This window comes from Bos taurus, chromosome 18 (genome assembly GCF_002263795.3).
Source record: "Bos taurus isolate L1 Dominette 01449 registration number 42190680 breed Hereford chromosome 18, ARS-UCD2.0, whole genome shotgun sequence".
Taxonomy (NCBI): Eukaryota; Metazoa; Chordata; class Mammalia; order Artiodactyla; family Bovidae; genus Bos; species Bos taurus.
Genome location: NC_037345.1, coordinates 39,886,039 through 39,903,958, shown reverse-complemented (window position 1 = coordinate 39,903,958; position 17,920 = coordinate 39,886,039). Strand labels below are relative to the sequence as shown.

Below are 17,920 nucleotides of genomic sequence, written 5' to 3'. Positions count from 1 at the left end.
CAAGCTGGAATCAAGATTGCTGAGAGAAGTATCAATAACCTCAGATATGCAGGTGACATCACTCTTATGGCAGAACGCAAAGAACTAAAGAGCCTTTGATGAAAGTCAGAGAGTGAAAAAGTTGACTTAAAACTCAACATTCAGAAAACTAAGATCATGGCATCTGATCCCATCACTTCATGGCAATTAGATGGGGAAACAGTGGAAACAGTGGCTGACTTTACTTTGGGGGGCTCCAAAATCACTGCAGATGGTGATTTCAGCCATGAAATTAAAAGACACTTACTCCTTGGAAGGAAAGTTATGACCAACCTAGACAGCATATTAAAAAGCAGAGGTATTACTTTGCCAACAAAGGTCTGTCTAGTCAAGGCTATGGTTTTTCCCATGGTCATGTATGGATGTGAGAGTTGGACTGTGAAGAAAGCTGAGCGCTGTAGAATTGATGCTTTTGAACTGTGGTGTTGGAGAAGACTCTTGAGAGTCCCTTGGACTGCGAGATCCAACCAGTCCATCCTAAAGGAGATCAGTCCTGGGAGGGACTGATGTTGAAGCTGAAACTCCAATACTTTGGCCACCTGATGCGAAGAACTGACTCATTTGAAAAGACCCTGATGCTGGGAAAGATTGAGGGCAGGAGAAGAAGAGGATGACAGAGGATGAGATGGTTGGATAGCATCACCGACTCAATGGGCATGGGTTTGGGTGGACTCCAGGAGTTGGTAATGAACAGGGAGGCCTGGTGTGCTGTGGTTCATGGGGTCACAAAGAGTCAGACACGACTAAGCAACTGAATAACTAATTATAGATGATGTTGAATGCCTTTTCATGTATTAATTGATTTCATACTAATTGATTTCATCATTCTTTCATCATTCATCAAAGAAGATATCATTCTGAAGGTGGCAAGAGACATAGAAATCCAAGTCCTAGGCCTATCGAAGGGAGAGGTTAACACACAAAAAAAGTATTATGGTGGAACTGCCTATGTCTTTTAGAGGACTTTTAACCTTGATTTTGGTTGTTAGGAACTGGTTTTGTCCTCAGAAACCTGGACAAAAGAACTCATTTCTCTTTAGAGTAAGGTACCTGATCCAATGTTTCAAATTGTTCAACATTTTTTTTAAAAAGCCAAACATAACCAGACATGCAAAGAAGCAATGCTTTGTAAGTTAAAAACAGCATACACAACAAAAATGGAAGCAGACTCACAAAGAATCAAATACTAGAACCAGACTACAAAACTATCCTATGGCCCACTTTTAGAAATTTATCATATAGATAATTCAGAACAAGATGAAGAGTATTCCTTACAGTATTGTTTCTTATAACAAAGTGGAAAAAAACAGAGCATTCATCAAGAGAAGGCTGGTTAAAAAATCTGTGTTACACCTAAAAGTGGAATATTGTGCAGGGATTAAAAAGTACCTAGTGAAAAGAAAAGAGCTCCAAGATATACAGTTAAGTGGAAAAATCAAGGTTTAGAACAATATACATACTGGTTTGGCCAAAAGGAGTTTTTTTCATAACATATTACACAGAAAAACTCGAATGAACATTTTGGCCAACCCAATACTATGTTATTTTTGTGTAAGGTGGGAAAATAAGAATATGAATTCAAGTTTGCATCTATTTGTATAAAAACACTGGAAAGATAAACAAGAAACCAATAAAATGAAAGAAGGGTCAGGTGAATGTGGTAGGATGGAAATAGTACTTTTCAATATGCACTTCTCAAATATTGCTTTATTTTTTGGCTATCTGATTACATTACTCGTCCAAAACTCTGATGTAAAAAAAGGACTACAGGGCATCCAGGAAACATTTAAATGTGCTAGATAGTACTAGTAATAAGAAAAATATAAAAGAAAAAAAAGAAGATACCATTTCATAACCATTAGATTAACAAAAATCAAACCATTTGACAATGCTGTTTTGTGAGTATATTGACAAGTAGGTAGAAAAACAAGAATTTTCATACACTGCTGATAGAAATACAGATTGGTACAACCACTTGACCAATAAATTTCATATACAGTAAAGCTCAAGATGAGTCTGAGTAAAGTCCAGGAGTTGGTGATGGACGGGGAGGCGTGGAGTGCTGCAGTCCATGGGGTTGCAAAGAGTCGGACATGACTGAGCAACTGAACTGAAAGCTCAAGATACATTTGCCCTGTCACTCAGCAATCTCACTTCTAGTTATTTATCCCTAAGGATAATCTCACACAGCTGCATAAGACATATACAAAGACACTCATTGCAGCATTGTTTATAATAGCAAAAAACTAGGAAAATCCTAACATTCAATAGGAGTACAGATAAACTATAGTATTTTCACATGCTGGAGCATGCTGCATTAGCTAAAATGAATCAGAGCTATATATCTATGTGTTTAAATATTTAAAACATAATGTTGAAGGACTTCCCTGGTGGTCCAATGGCTAAGACTCCACACTCCCAATGTAGGGGGCCAGGGTTCAACCCCCGGTCAGGGAACTAAAGATCCCAGCATGCTGCAGCTAAGACTCAGCACAGCCAAATAAATTTAAAAAATATTTCAACAAGTGAAAAAACCCATAATATTGAATGAAAAAGTCAAGTTGGGAAATGGTATACACAATATAATTCCATTTACAAGAAGTTTGAGACTACTCAAGACAACGGTTTATGAATAAGTAATATGCAGGAATGGCATTAATATGCACCCAGTATGGCTCCTCTGAGGACTAAGACATGAGAATTAGATTAGAAAAGAATAACAGAGCAACTGCACATCTATAATCAGTTTAGTTATCTATAAAACATCTGAAAGAAAAGCATATGGCAAAATGTTGAGATATGTTAAATATAATGGCTGTTGATTACATTATTTCTGTGCTTTTCATTTATTTGAAATATTTCATTGTTTAAAAATCTAACTGAGGAAAAAGATTCCAGGGCTTACTTATTTCATCCAAATCTAGGCGTCAGACAGACTAATGTCATCAGTTTAAGTTGCTCACTGCAAAACGTTCCTTCCCAGAAATATAACAAAAGCCACTGTATTCTTTTCAAGAGCCATCTAATATTGATTTTTTTCACTACTATCTTCCAAAAGTCATCAGATCACAAAGTGAAGGAAGCAATAACTCTTGTCTTGCTTCCATAGCTGTTGAAGAACTTGCTATTCACATCTACTTTCATGAAGACAAGCGTAAATAGGGTCCCTCTCCCCAGCTAGACGATTGATAGGAAAGACGGCAAGGGTGTTAAGCCTGGGAGAATGGTTAAGGTTACTGTACCTCACCATCGGTATTTTTTGTGCCCTTGGAGTGCCTGTTACCACTATAGTTTCTTATCAGTTTCAGGGGTTGAATTCTGCAGTCACTGTAAATGAGGTTAGACAGAGTCATTTATTATGTTCTAGTAAAGACGTATTTTGTGGAAGGTCTCATTACTTCTTGCACATTTTGCTACTATCAATCAAGCAAAAACAAACAAGCAAAACTAATTTTGCCCCCAAAATGTGAAGCCAGCTATATCCACAATACATTTCATTCTGTGGTTTCAGTTACTTTCAGACAATGGAGGACAGTAAATAAATATGAGTGGAGCCATAGATTCTCTAGGGAACTAGCAAGTTGATGGAAAGAGTGTTTCTCATCTCCTGGTCACGGCAAGGTCAAATTCACTTCTCATGTGAACTGCTGAATCAAACATCTTCAGAAGTACTCCTTCTCTGAAGGGTTCAGAAAACAAATTATGCAACTTGATCTGGGCTTACCCAGCACACCAGTGTCAATGGCAATGCCAAAATCGGTATTCTTAATCTGCACAGAAGGCAGTGTGCAGATTATTATTAGTATTACAGTATACTATAATACTACAGTATTACAGTACTGTTTTTGCTGTTCAGTCACTCAGTTGTGTCCGACCCTTTGCGACCCCATGGACTGCAACACACGAGGCTTCCCTGTCCATTAACCATCTCATGGAGCTTGCTCAAACTCATGTCCGTCGAGTTGGTGATGCCATCCAACCATCTCATCTTCTGTCATCCCCTTCTCCTTCCGCCTTCAATCTTTCCCAGCATCAGGGTCTTTCCAAATGAGTCAGCTCTTCGCATCAGGTAGCCAAAGTATTAGAGCTTCAGCTTCAGCGTCAGTCCTTCCAATGAATACTTGAGATTGATTTCTTTTAGGATTGACTGGTTTGATCTCCTTGCAGTCCAAGGGACTCTCAAGAGTCTTCAACACCACAGTTCAAAAGCATCAATTCTTCAACACTCAGCCTTCTTTATGGTCCAACTTTCACATCCATACATAACTACTGGAAAATCCATAGCTTTGACTACATGGACCTTTGTTGGCAAAGTAATGTCTCTGCTTTTTAATATGCTGTCTAGGTTGGTCATAGCTTTTCTTCCACGGAGCAAGCATCTTTTAATTTCATGGCTGCAGTCACCATCTGCAGTGACTTTGGAATGCAAGAAAATAAAGTCTGTCACTGTTTCCATTGTGACCCCATCTATTTGCCACGAAGTGATGGGACCAGATGCCATGATCTTCGTTTTTTGAATGTTGAGTTTTAAGCCAGGTTTTTCACTCTCATCTTTCACCTTCATCAAAAGGCTCTTTAGTTTCTCTTGACTTTCTGCCATAAGCATGGTGTCATCTGTATGTCTGAGGTTACTGATATTTCTCCTGGCCATCTTGATTCAGCTTGTGCTTCATCCAGCCCGGCATTTTGCATGATGTACTTTGCACATAAGTTAAACAAGCAGGTGACAATATACAGCCTTGATGCACTGCTTTCCTGATTTGGAACCAGTCTGTTGTTCCATGTCTAGTTCTGTTGCTTCTTGACCTGCATACAGGCTTCTCAGGAGGCAGGTAAGGCGGTCTGGTATTCCCATCTCTTTAAGAATTTTCAAGTTTGTTGTGATCTAAGGAGATCCAACCAGTCCATTCTGAAGGAGGTCAGCCCTGGGATTTCTTTGGAAGGAATGATGCTAAAGCTGAAACTCCAGTACTTTGGCCACCTCATGCGAAGAGATGACTCATTGGAAAAGACTCTGATGTTGGGAGGGATTGGGGGCAGGAGGAGAAGGGGACGACAGAGGATGAGATGGCTGGATGGCATCACTGACTCGATGGACGTGAGTCTCAGTGAACTCTGGGAGTTGGTGATGGACAGGGAGGCCTGGCATGCTGCGATTCATGGGGTCGCAAAGAGTCGGACACGACTGAGCGACTGAACTGAACTGAACTGAACACAAAGGCTTTAGCATAGTCAATGAAGCAGAAGTAGATGTTTTTCTGGAATTCTCTTGTTTTTTCTAAGATTCAATGGATGTTGCAATTTGATCTGCAATTTAATACTATAGTATTATAGAAAGTATTATAGTATTATAGAAAATTTGCTGGCCTCAGAGGGAACCAAAGAGCTGGTTCAAGTTCAAACTTTACTTAGATGTACCGTCACTTAATGCCTCTGGGCCTCAGTTTGTTATTTGTTAGTTAAGTCATGTCTGACTCTTTTGTGACTCCACGGACTGTAGGTCACCAGGCTCCTTTCTCCATGGGCTTTCCCAGGCAAGAATACTGAAATGGGTTGCCATTTCCTTCTCCAGGGGCTCTTGCCAACCCAGGGAAACAACCCACACCTCCTACATTGGCCAGCAGATTCTTTACTACTGGGGCACCAGAGAAGCCCAGGCTTCAGTTTACTCACCTTTAAAAAGAAGAGAGTTACAGAGATGTTCTCTGTAAGCACTAACATCTAATGATTTGAGACTTTTCACTTGCTATGTAATTTTCAAAAACATTCCACTTATCTAAACAATCTCTAACCATCTAATTTCTGCCATTCCCTATTCTAAACTGTGGAATAAGAGGCAAAGAAAACAAAATTGTGACCAAAATATAGACAAAAAAATATTCCTAGGTCAAGGAATGTTTGCACTGATTCTAAAGCCATGTTAAAACATTTCTTTTTTTTGGTAACAGTAATGATGTTTTGCTAGATTTTGTAATTCTAATGGCACATGTTTATAATTCATTATAGTAATTGTACAACTGACACAAAGCTTATACAGGGAAATCTGCATGAGTATAGTCAGTTAGCAGGGTTTTTTATTTTTTATCTTTTTGGCCTAACCTGGCAGCATGCAGGAAATCTTATTTCCCTGACTAGAGTTCAAATCCAGGCCCCTTGCTGTGGAAGCTCAGTGTCCTAAACACTGGACCACCAGTGAATTCTGCATGGTTCTGTTAGGGGAAGCACACTGATTGAAACTGCCCACCTTGCCCAGGCACCATAGTAACCATTTGCATGAGTTGTTTTATGACAGGAGATCCTGATAAGGAATATGGAACTAATAAGCCACCACCAACTGGAAGAGTTCGGGAAAGGTCAAAAGGAGACACCGCGTGTCCGTCCACTTCCCAGAATCCCTCTCGCTAGCATCCATCTTGGCTGAGCGATGCACGCGCCACCAGGAAAGACTCTGAATTAGAATGATTGGCCAAAGACTACCCGGAATCTAGACCATCACCATAAAACCCGAGACTGCGAGCCACGCGGCAGAGCAGTTCTCCTGGGTTCCCTTACCCTACTGCTCTCCACATGGGTGCCCTTTCCCAATAAAATCTCTTGCTTTGTCAGCACATGTGTCTCCTTGGACAATTCATTTCTGAGTGTTAGACAAGAGCCCAGTTTCGGGCCCTGGAAGGGGTCCCCCTTCCTGCAACAGTTATATTCAGATGTATATTATTTAGCAGTTTTAACTGCAAGACAGCATATCACACTCAATTACTGTATCATAATTTGGTACTCATTTATTAGCTTTTAGGAGGAAAAAAATAATTTCTTCATGGTTTATTAGAGTAAAATATATAACTGACCATAAAGCTGCTCTGTGAAGTATTAATATTATGATTGCTTATATATTTAATAATACATCATCACACCTTTGGGGAAAAGAGCCTATTTGCCAACTTCTGATCTTGAACTATCTCTACTTTAATAAAAGACATAACATTTTCAAAAATGCTGAATAAGTGCATTAGCTCTGTTTCCTATTTATGCCTAATGTCAGCTCTAAGTTATAGCAACATTACCAGGCATTAAAGAAAAAAACACTGCTATGCTCCTACTTCTAACGCTCATTCAAGTAACCAAAATCTTAGAACCTATGTCTTTTTTAAGCCTATTCTGAATACTGATATTTCTTTGAACCCTTAGATTATATAAAGTTTCTCAATACCCAGTTGAAAAGTGTGAAAGTTAAGCAATTATTTCTTTGCCTTCTGTGCATGTGTGCATGCATGCTCAATTGGGTCCGACTCTTTGCAAGCCCGTGGACTATAGCCCTCGAGGCCTTTCTGTCCATGAATTTTCCAGGCAAGAATACTGGAATGGGTTGCCACTTCCTACTGCAGCTATTTGTCTCCCAATAGTCAACATTTTCACCTCTCAGTTTTAATCAAATGATAGAATTGATTTACTAGTTGTTCTGGTTTTGTTTTAGTTTGGTTTTTGTTCTGTTTCACTGTTATTAATGTAGCCTTGAGAAACTGTACGCCTAATCTCTTCTGGAGGTTTGTAGTTTGTAAAAACCATCAAGTTACTTCATTTCTTTCTTAGTTTTTGACTATAATAAAAATATAACTAAATCACCCCTGGGGTACAATCAATTGCTTGAACAAACTTGATTTCACTATGGAAGGGCATGCACAGGAGGAAAGGAGGGGAGAGATATGATTCAGGAAAACGATAATGAGTAAAATATTAGATATTGGTGAAATTTACACTTGGCCGCCATAATTGCTAGAGCACTGGTTCAAGCTCTAGATGTCAAGAAAACAACATGTCCTAGCTGTATTTAATCGATAATTAAACCCAGTGGAGGACCAGCAATGGAAGGGCATAAACACAACTGTTAGAAAAGTGACTGAGTACTTCCTGCTGAGGAGTATCACTGCTTCTCCTTCTGGAACATTGTTTGAAGAAGTATGAAGAAAAAAATGATGCTAAATTTCCCTCCTCAAATCAATTCATACTTCAAACAGCTGCAGAAAGTTCAATCAGATGCTTATTTAGTGAGATGACAAGCCAATGTGATCAAGGCTGCTTGGAAAAGCTCTGTGATTAATTGTGTTTAGGTAGTCATTACTGTTTTTCACTAATGAAAGGTTATAAGTCCTGGTCATTGATAACCCACAATAAAGATGAAAGCATATTCTTAACAGCAGTTCTTTTCATGTAAGGAAAATGCTACAAGACAGTTTATCTCTGTCTGCAATCTTTAGAAAATGACTTTATTCAAAAATCAAAGCTGACACCAGAACCTCAGTGTACAGAAATCAACTTTCCTATGCATGACTAAATTTTAATATACAAATATTCACTTTCTTTAGCAAGGGACTATAAATGTAAGTATGTGTGTCAATCCAAATACTTGCATAAAAGTAAAACCCAGATTGAGGGCTGCTAGGAGAATGCACAGATAGCTCCATTTTAAAGTCAACAGATTAAGGGAGTAACAATGTGTACGTAGATAAGAGATTAAGGAGATGATCCACTATGGTGGAAAAAGCACTGCGAGAGAGTTGAGAGTCTGAGTTTGGGTTCTAACTGTGCTTCTGACTACTTATAGGAGTTACAGGCAAGCCACTTAATTTCTTAGGATGTCAGTATTCTATGTGCAAACAAAGCTAGGGACTAGATTAGATTCTCACTGAAGTCTTCTGTCAAGTTTTGATTCTACTGATGATGTATGGGCAATCTAACTACTGCATAAATACAGCTGCTTATAATGTGAAAAAAGACATACATGAGAGTCAGTTTTAAGCAACATATTAAACTAGAGATTGAAATAACTAAAATACTCAATAAAACATTTTTCAAACTACTTTAAAATTGATCACTAACCTGATAGGAAAATAAGAACATTAAAGCAAAATGAAGACTATCAGGAAATATTCTAGTGCCAAGGCTGTCTTTTGCCCTACCAGCCTTTGTTATCCTGTGAACTTCTGTTTGGCTTTGACTCTGTGGATCACAATAAACTGTGGGAAATTCTGAAAGAGATGGGAATACCAGACCACCTGACCTGCCTCTTGAGAAACCTGTATGCAGGTCAGAAAGCAACAGTTAGAACTGGACATGGAACAACAGACTGGTTCCAAATAGGAAAAGGAGTACATTAAGGCTGTATATTGTCACCCTGCTTATTTAACTTATATGCAGAGTACATCTGGAGAAGGCAATGGCAACCCACTCCAGTACTCTTGCCTGGAAAATCCCATGGATGGAGGAGCCTGGTAGGCTGCAGTCCATGGGGTCGCTAAGGGTCAGACACGACTGAGCGACTTCACTTTCACTTTTCACTTTCACGCATTGGAGAAGGAAAGTGCAACCCACTCCAGTGTTCTTGCCTGGAGAATCCCACGGACGGGGGAGCCTGGTGGGCTGCCGTCTATGGGGTCGCACAGAGTCGGATACGACTGAAGTGACTTAGCAGCAGCAGCAGCAGCAGAGTACATCATGAGAAATGCTGGGCTGGAAGAAGCACAAGCTGGAATCAAGATTGCTGGGAGAAATATCAATAATCTCAGATAGGCACATTTTATTTTGGGGGGGCTCCAAAATCACTACAGATGCTGATTGCAGCCATGAAATTAAAAGACGCTTACTCCTTGGAAGGAAAGTTATGACCAACCTCGACAGCATATTGAAAAGCAGAGATATTACTTTGCCAACAAAGGTCCATCTAGTCAAGGCTATGGTTTTTCCAGTAGTCATGTATGAATGTGAGAGTTGGACTGTGAAGAAAGCTGAGCACCAAAGAATTGATGCTTTTGAACTATGGTGCTGGGGAAGACTCTTGCAAGTCCCTTGGACTGCAAGGAGATCCAACCAGTCCATCCTAAAGGAGATCAGTCCTGGGTGTTCATTGGAAGGACTGATGCTAAGGCTGAAACTCCAATACTTTGACCACCTCATGCGAAGAGTTGACTCATTGGAAAAGCCCCTGATGCTGGGAGGGATTGGGGGCAGGAGGAGAAGGAGATGACAGAGGATGAGATGGCTGGATGGCGTCACCGACTCGATGCACATGAGCTTCGGTGAACTCCGGGAGATGGTGATGGACAGGGAGGCCTGGCATGCTGCGATTCATGGGGTCATAAAGAGTCAGACACGACTGAGCAACTGAACTGAACTGAACTGAACTTCTGTTTTTAACTATCACATTGGATGTCTAGGACAGGACATAAAGTCCAGGACCTGCCCAAAGTGATGATGCTAAATCCAAAAATTATAAAACACAAAGATGCATAAGATATGAGATCCATAACATACTACCACAGAACAAGGCACCTTGACATTAAATATATCAAATTGAAGGAATATAAGAAATGGCAGGTGCAAGAGGGACTTTGTTAACCTCCCCTGAAGCAGATAATAAGATCCCCTATGTGAGAGGTGCCTTTCAATACCAGGTAGAAAGAAGTATGTTTACCTTCAAATACAGAAGGATACCAAGAGGAATCTGAATCAGCAGGCCTTACTGTCTCCCTCAATTTACTATGCTTAGTTCAAACGCTGTTTGGTCCTATCACATTTTCCCACAACTTTCCGCCCTCAAGGGCAAACCTAGCATAAAGAAATTCAGATTTTACTACTTCTTCAGATCATTTCTTCATGAAGGCTCAAGTAGGTTGCAAGTGAAAGTTGCTGAGTTGTGTCCGACTCTTTGCAACCCCATGGATATACATATACAGTCCATGGAACTCTCTAGGCCAGTATACTGGAGTGGTGGCCTTTCCCTTCTCCAGGGGATGTTCCCAAATCAGGGATCGAACCCTGGTCTCCCTCATTGCAGGTGAATTCTTTACCAGCTGCTCACATATCACATAAAACTTATATTAAAAACATTTTTATGTTCTTCTCTTGTTAATCTGTCCTTTGTTACAGGGGCCACATCTTAAAAAACAAAACAGAGGATAAAAGACATTTTTCCTCCTCTACCAGATACCATTATGGAAAACCATAAGAAACAGTAAACAACAAAATAAACAAATAAATAAATAGATGAGCAGACTTAGTATGCTGAATTACTAAATATAAAATATAACTATATTTACTATATTAAAGAAATAAAAGGGAAACATGAAAAATAAGGGTAGAGAGCAATCAGATTTGACAGAACCAAATAAACTTTCAGAATTTAAAATAATTATAGATAATTGAAAAATTAAAATTCAGCAGATGAGTATTCACTGAAGAAGAAATTACTGAATGGGACAATGCATAGGAAGCATTCAGAGAAGTCCACAAGAAAATGGGAAACATAAAATACAAAAAAAAAGGGATAAATAATAGACAAATAGTAGAATATATAAGAGAATAATATAGTAGTAAGTATAAGTAATAAGTAGTTGTGGAATTCCAGAATAATAGAAAGGAGATCGGCTAATAACCCACAGGGTAAAAATAAAGAAGCATGATCCGCACCTGACACCTATGCAAAAATGAAATAAAGGATAAACCATTAACTTAAACAAAGTAGCTAAAACTACTGCCCTTATAAAAGTAGACATAAGAGAACATATTCATGATCCTGGAAAAGGTAGCGATTTCTTGGCAAGAAGGCAAAAAGCATTAATCTTAACAGAAAAAAAAATTATAATAGAGATTATAATCATCAAAATTAAAAATGTCAGCTTGTCAAGAAATATCATTAGGGAAATGAAAAGGCAATCTACAGAATGGAACAGAAGATTAACAATACATATACTTGACAGATGACTAGTATTCAGAATAATAAGTTGTAAAATACTCTTACAAATTAATGATAAAAGGAAAAACAATAAAAAATGAGGAAAAGACTTGAAACTTAATTTTAAAAGATAAATTAAAAGCCAGCAAGCACATGAAAAGGTGCCCAACATCATTAATGATTAGAGAAATAAAAACTAAAACCACTCGAATATATCACTTTATATATCCAGTATGCCTAAAATGAACGATACAACACTGTGGGCAGGCAAGGGTGTGAAGCAAATGGAACTCCCATGCTTTGTCAGTGGGAGACTAAAATGGCACTACTTTGAAAAACTGACATCCATGACGGTTTATGTACTCTGCTTTTAATCTTCCCCTCTTGGGCTACCAGGGCTGAAACTTCCCCCTTCTGCTTAAGCTAAGTCCAGGCTAGACCTGTCTTGCTAGCAGGCAGTGAAGTGTGGACACAGTTCAGTTCAACTCAGTCGTGTCCGACTCTTTGCGACCCCATGAACCACAGCATGCCAGGCCTCCCTGTCCATCACCAACTCCCGGAGTCTACCCAAACCCATGTCCATTGTGTCAGTGATGCCATCCAACCATCTCATCCTCTGTCGTCTCCTTCTCCTCCTGCCCTCAAAGTTTCCCAGCATCAGGGTTTTTTCCAATGAGTCAGCTCTTCGCATCAGGTGGCCAAAGTATTGGAGTTTCAGCTTCAACAATCAGTCCTTCCAATGAACACCCAGGACTGATTTCCTTTAGGATGGACTGCTTGGATCTCCTTGTAGTCCAAGGGACTCTCAAGAGTCTTCTCCAACACCAGAGTGGTCTAGTGTTTTTCTCCACTTTCTTCATTTTAAGTCTGAATTTGGCAATAAGGAGTTCATGATCTGAGCCACAGTCAGCTCCTGGTCTTGTTTTTGCTGAGTGTATAGAGCTTCTCCATCTTTGGCTGCAAAGAATATAATCAATCTGATCTCGGTGTCGACCATCTGGTGATGTCCATGTGTAGAGTCTTCTCTTGTGTTGTTGGAAGAGAGTGTTTGCTATGACCAGTGCGTTCTCTTGGCAGAACTCTGTTAGCCTTTGCCCTGCTTCATTCTGTACTCTAAGGCCAAATTTGCCTGTTACTCCAGGTGTTTCTTGACTTCCTACTTTTGCATTCCAGTCCCCTATAATGAAAAGGACATCCTTTATGGGTGTTAGTTCTAGAAGGTCTTGTAGGTCTTTTACAACCGTTTAACTTCAGCTTCTTCAGTGTTACTGGTTGGGGCATAGATTTGGATTACCGTGATATTGAATGGTTTGCCTTGGAAACAGAGATCATTCTGTCGTTTTTGAGATTGCATCCAAGTACTGCATTTAGGACTTTTCTGTTGACTATGATGGCTACTCCATTTCTTCTAAGGGATTCCTGCCTACAGTAGTAGATATAATGGTCATCTGAGTTAAATTCACCCATTCCAGTCCATCTTAATTCACTGATTCCTAGAATGTTGATGTTCACTCTTGCCATCTCCTGTTTGACGACTTCCAATTTGCCTTGATTCATGGATCTAATATTCCAGGTTCCTATGCAATATTGCTGTTTACAGCGTCAAATCTTGCCTGTATCACCAGTCCCATCTGCAACTGGGTGTTGTTTTTGCTTTGGGTCCATCCCTTCATTCTTTCTGGAGTTATTTCTCCACTGATCTCCAGTAGCATATTGGGCACCTACTGACCAGGGGAATTCATCTTTCAGTGTCCTATCTTTTTGCCTTTTCATACTGTTCATGGGGTTCTCAAGGCAAGAATACTGAAGTGGTTTGCCATTCCCTTCTCCAGTGGACCACATTCTGTCAGACCTCTCCACCATGACCCGGCCATCTTGGGTGGCCCCACACGGCATGGATTAGTTTCACTGAGTTAGACAAGGCTGTGGTCCGTGTGATCAGATTGGCTACTTGTCTGTGATTGTGGTTTCAGTCTGTCTGCCGTCTGATGCCCTCTCTAAGCACCTACTGTCTTACTTGGGTTTCTCTTACCTTGGACATGGGGTATCTCTTCACGGCTGCTCCAGCAAAGCGCAGCCGCCACTCCTTAAAGATAAATATAGACTGTGCCACTGATTATGAGTTGCTGTTATGTTGGGCTTTGTGGAGCCAGAACCACTTACCCACAGGTCCTTAAGCAAGGGCTTGATTGGTCCTGCTCAGACACACGTCCACAAAGCCAGCAATTCTGAACTGTGACCTAGATGTTATTTGCTGATTTTTCCCTGACTGTGCACTGTTTTCTCCCTACAATGCCCTTCTGATGCAGACAATCTGGGTCAATCAACATAAATGGGTAAAGAAGAAATGAGAAAAAGTGAGAAAAATCATGAAATAATAAATAGTAGGACAGAGGAGGCTGGTGGGCTACAGTCCATGGGGTCACAAAAGAGTCAGATGCAACTTAGCAACTGAACAACAACAACAAGATAACATATATTAATTTGCAAACCAGTTTTGGAGACTGGCATAATGTACATGCAATCTACATGACCACAGAGCAAATAGCTGCAAAAGTAGTAAGTGAATATTCATTATTATGCAGGGCAGGGCCTCTAAGAAAATGCTAGCAGCAACAAAGCCCCAGATTTAAGTAAGATGCTAAGTAAGATATTTGCATATTCTAAGGATTAAATAACCAAATCTTACACAGACTAGAGGGCACGCAGAAGAACATTTTGAACTGGAGTTTATATTTCTTAAATGTTAGACAAAGGCAGCAGTAAACTGAAAGCCCAAGGAATATTAAGTTAACTTCAAGTTTGCATTTACATATAAATAACCTCAGTCTACCAGTGTAACTTCTGGGTAACTGTTTCCTTCCCTTCCTTCTGAGCCCTGTATTTCTCAGGCTTTCAAGCACTGGAGAAATTGGTAGGTGAGATTTATATTTAATAAATATATAATTTATATTTATATATATATTTATATATAATAAATATATTATAATATATTTATTATTTCTGCTGGAGGCATTTACTCTTTAGCTCTTCCCTTGTGGGTCTTAGCTTTAATCTAATGCATTCAAAATAACCATTTCCTATTTTGCTTAATCATGTTTTCCATCCAACCTTTCATAACGTGTAGAACTTTTACCAAAGAATAATGCATACCTGTGTCGTAATGCACAATAAGTCTTTCACTGTGATTGCCCACAGTCTGTGGTTCAAAATCCACTTCCAGTTGCATGGACTCTCCTACATTAAGAGTTCCAACAGATGGCTCTACAGAGAAGGGCCTGCAACACACGAGGAGACACACACCATCAGAACACACTGCTGACTAGTGTGAGGGGAAGGGGAGAGGAAACATGAGTTCCAGGTCTGCAGACAGAGCACACCCTACACCACAATTCAGTGATTCAGAATTATACTTTCTCCTTAATGTGGAAAAACTTTATATTAATATTAAAATAACAGATATAGAACAACAAATGTAAGAAAAACTTAAATGGTGCATAATAGTCTTGTTTGTATCCTTGCCATTTAGCCATTCTTTGAACATTCACTGACTGATTCCAGTGAAGGATGGACTTATAACATGTATGCAAATACTGTAATTTGCAAAAGAACAGTACCTTCAAAGAGATAAAAACCAAGTTTTGGGAAGAGTTCAGAGAAGAGAAGGTGTCACAATGGAAAAACCATATCAAAGTCTCAAAAGGAAAGTGATCACACAATTGCATGAGGGTGAGATGAGTGCAGTTTAACAAAGGGTCTATTTATAATAAAAGGGTGAAGGGATATAGGGAAACTACAAGAGACGATGCGATCACCCAGGATTATTAACAGTAGAACGCTTACCAAAGAGCATAAATACCCAAAGAGCCAAGAAGGAGGAGTGGTTTTGGAAACCCACCAGTGGCCTATGAGAAGGCTCCAAGGGCTTTAGTCAAGAGTTACAGTCATTCCAGGGGGCCTCACACGTAAGACTCTAGGGTGAAAAGTGTCTTGACCTCATATCCTTTGTCTGATTGCCTGCTGGGGCTCCCACTGACTGACCCCAACCAAAAGCCAAAGGCATAGGAGCCTACTGACCTCTCAAACAGGTCAGCCTCCTGGGTGAGAGTAAGCTGGAAAAGGATGGAGAGCATTTGGAAAGGGGACATCTGTCTCTTGAAAATAGAATTTAGGCAAGGAGACCTTATGAGGAGGCAGGGTAGATCTGGGAACAGGAAATAATTGAGTTTAATTGCCCTGGAAAGGAGCAGTGAGAGAAGATGGATCTGATCGTGATGTACCTTAAATAACTTACAGAGCTCCTCCTTTTAAACAGGAAACCCAGCCCATTTAATTCTTTCCATGGTCCATTTCACTTCTTTAAATTGCTTGTTTTTCAAAGTAATGTGCTGGACAATGTATCTGGCAGGCTAAGCTGTTTCTGATTATTTACTTCAATGCAAGCATTTTTAGAGTCTTCATTCCTTAAAATCTTCCCTTAGATAATGAACTTAATTTCAGAAAACCTGACCTTTCTTCTTTGAGGGTATGGAGCTTACAGTCTGGGTAGCACTTGGTGGTACCTCAGATTATCACTGCAGATCTCAAGTGCTTCCTACCATGGACAACTGTTAATTTTCTCTGGTGTTCTCTACTTGGATTGCCCTTTTCTTTCACTAATTTCCCATTCCTTTATCTGTCCTTTTCCTGTACCTTCAGCACCAATCCTCCTCCGATGAGCTCCAGGCACTGCTGTAGGGGCACCATAAGGTAGTAGTTTTACTAGCCTGGAGTCAACTGAATAAATTCAAAACCCAGATCAGTCATGAGTTTGGGTAAGTTACTCAACTCAACTTTAAAGTCTTGGGACATTTAAAGTCCCAAGAAATCTGTTTCCAACCAGTTTTGGCTTTCTCATGAAACAGATGCTACTGCTGCTGCTAAGTCACGTCAGTCGTGTCCGACTCTGTGCGACCCCATAGATGGCAGCCCAACAGGCTCCTCTGTCCCTGGGATTCTCCAGACAAGAATACTGGAGTGGGTTGCCATTTCCTTCTCCAATGCATGAAAGTGAAAAATGAAAGTGAAGTCGCTCAGTCGTGTCCGACTCTTAGCGACCCCATGGACTGTAGCCTACCAGGCTCCTCCGTCCATGGGATTCTCCAGGCAAGAGTACTGGAGTGGGGTGCCATTGCCTTCTCTGCATCAAAAAGATACATCTGTCCAAATGTCCTGTATACCTGTCACATTTCACATCAGGCTGGGGCGCACAGGATGGGAGGGCTTTAGTCTCTTCACCCATAACCCTCCCTAGCACTGCATCTCCTCTTCCTTCCAGCCAGACAGTGCCTACACTGTCTACACCTACCTACACATTCCAGAACTGCTTGAGTTGTGTAAGAACATTCACTGTTTTCCCCATCATACTCCTTTCCAAAGTCACCCATCAGAGCCCACACTCTGTTACCTCTTAAATTGAATCTTTTCAGATTCTTCCTCTTATTAATAAAGTCTCCTTCCTCTCAGGGGAAGCTGTAACTATATTTTTACTTTTTACTTTGTACTATAATAAGTTTTCATGCCTGTCTCTCTCAATAGCTAGAGACTTTTGAAAGGAAAGAGAAAGCAAACAAAATTTCAAGAGCATGTACTCTACGCTGGATACTACAGTAGGCATTTCATATACGTCAATTCTTTTAGTCCTCAAAAACCTTGAGAAAGCAGGTCCTGTTATTTGCATTTTAGACATGAGAAATGTTTGCTCTAAAAGCACATGCAACTGGCCCAAAGCTACCCAACTAGTGAGTGGTACAGCAGGGATGGAAGCCTGCCATCAAGTTCAAGTTCTCCCTATCTCCCCAAACTATCCCTGAACGTGGAAACCACCTAGTTAGATTTATCTTTGTGTCTCTCACCAGCCCATGCACAGCTATTCACTCATAAGAGCCTCTCAAAACATGTTGAATTGAATTATAATCAACTTTTAAAGGGAAATTTAAAATATATCTAATTTTTACTTAATCTTTCTACCATTTTGGTGGAATACAGAAGGAGCAGACTTCTGGTATCTCAAGAATTTCTACTTGATGGGAGATGAAGGCGAGTCTTACTGTCTTTAAAGTTCTTTCCTTTCTTAAAGGCTCAGAAAGAATCAAGAACTGGCCCCAGCTTCCTGGC

The 17,920-nt window shown here is 40.0% G+C and overlaps 1 protein-coding gene across 1 annotated transcript in view; it reads right to left on the bottom strand.

Annotated features, from left to right (window-relative positions):
* The window catches only part of LOC112442305 (hydrocephalus-inducing protein homolog), a 316,573-nt gene that overhangs the window by 114,835 nt on the left and 183,818 nt on the right, over positions 1-17,920 (bottom strand). The window contains exon 7 of the mRNA XM_024979012.2: positions 14,918-15,042. Within this exon, the coding sequence (XP_024834780.1) occupies positions 14,918-15,042 (125 nt within the window). The remainder of the gene's footprint in view (positions 1-14,917; positions 15,043-17,920) is intronic.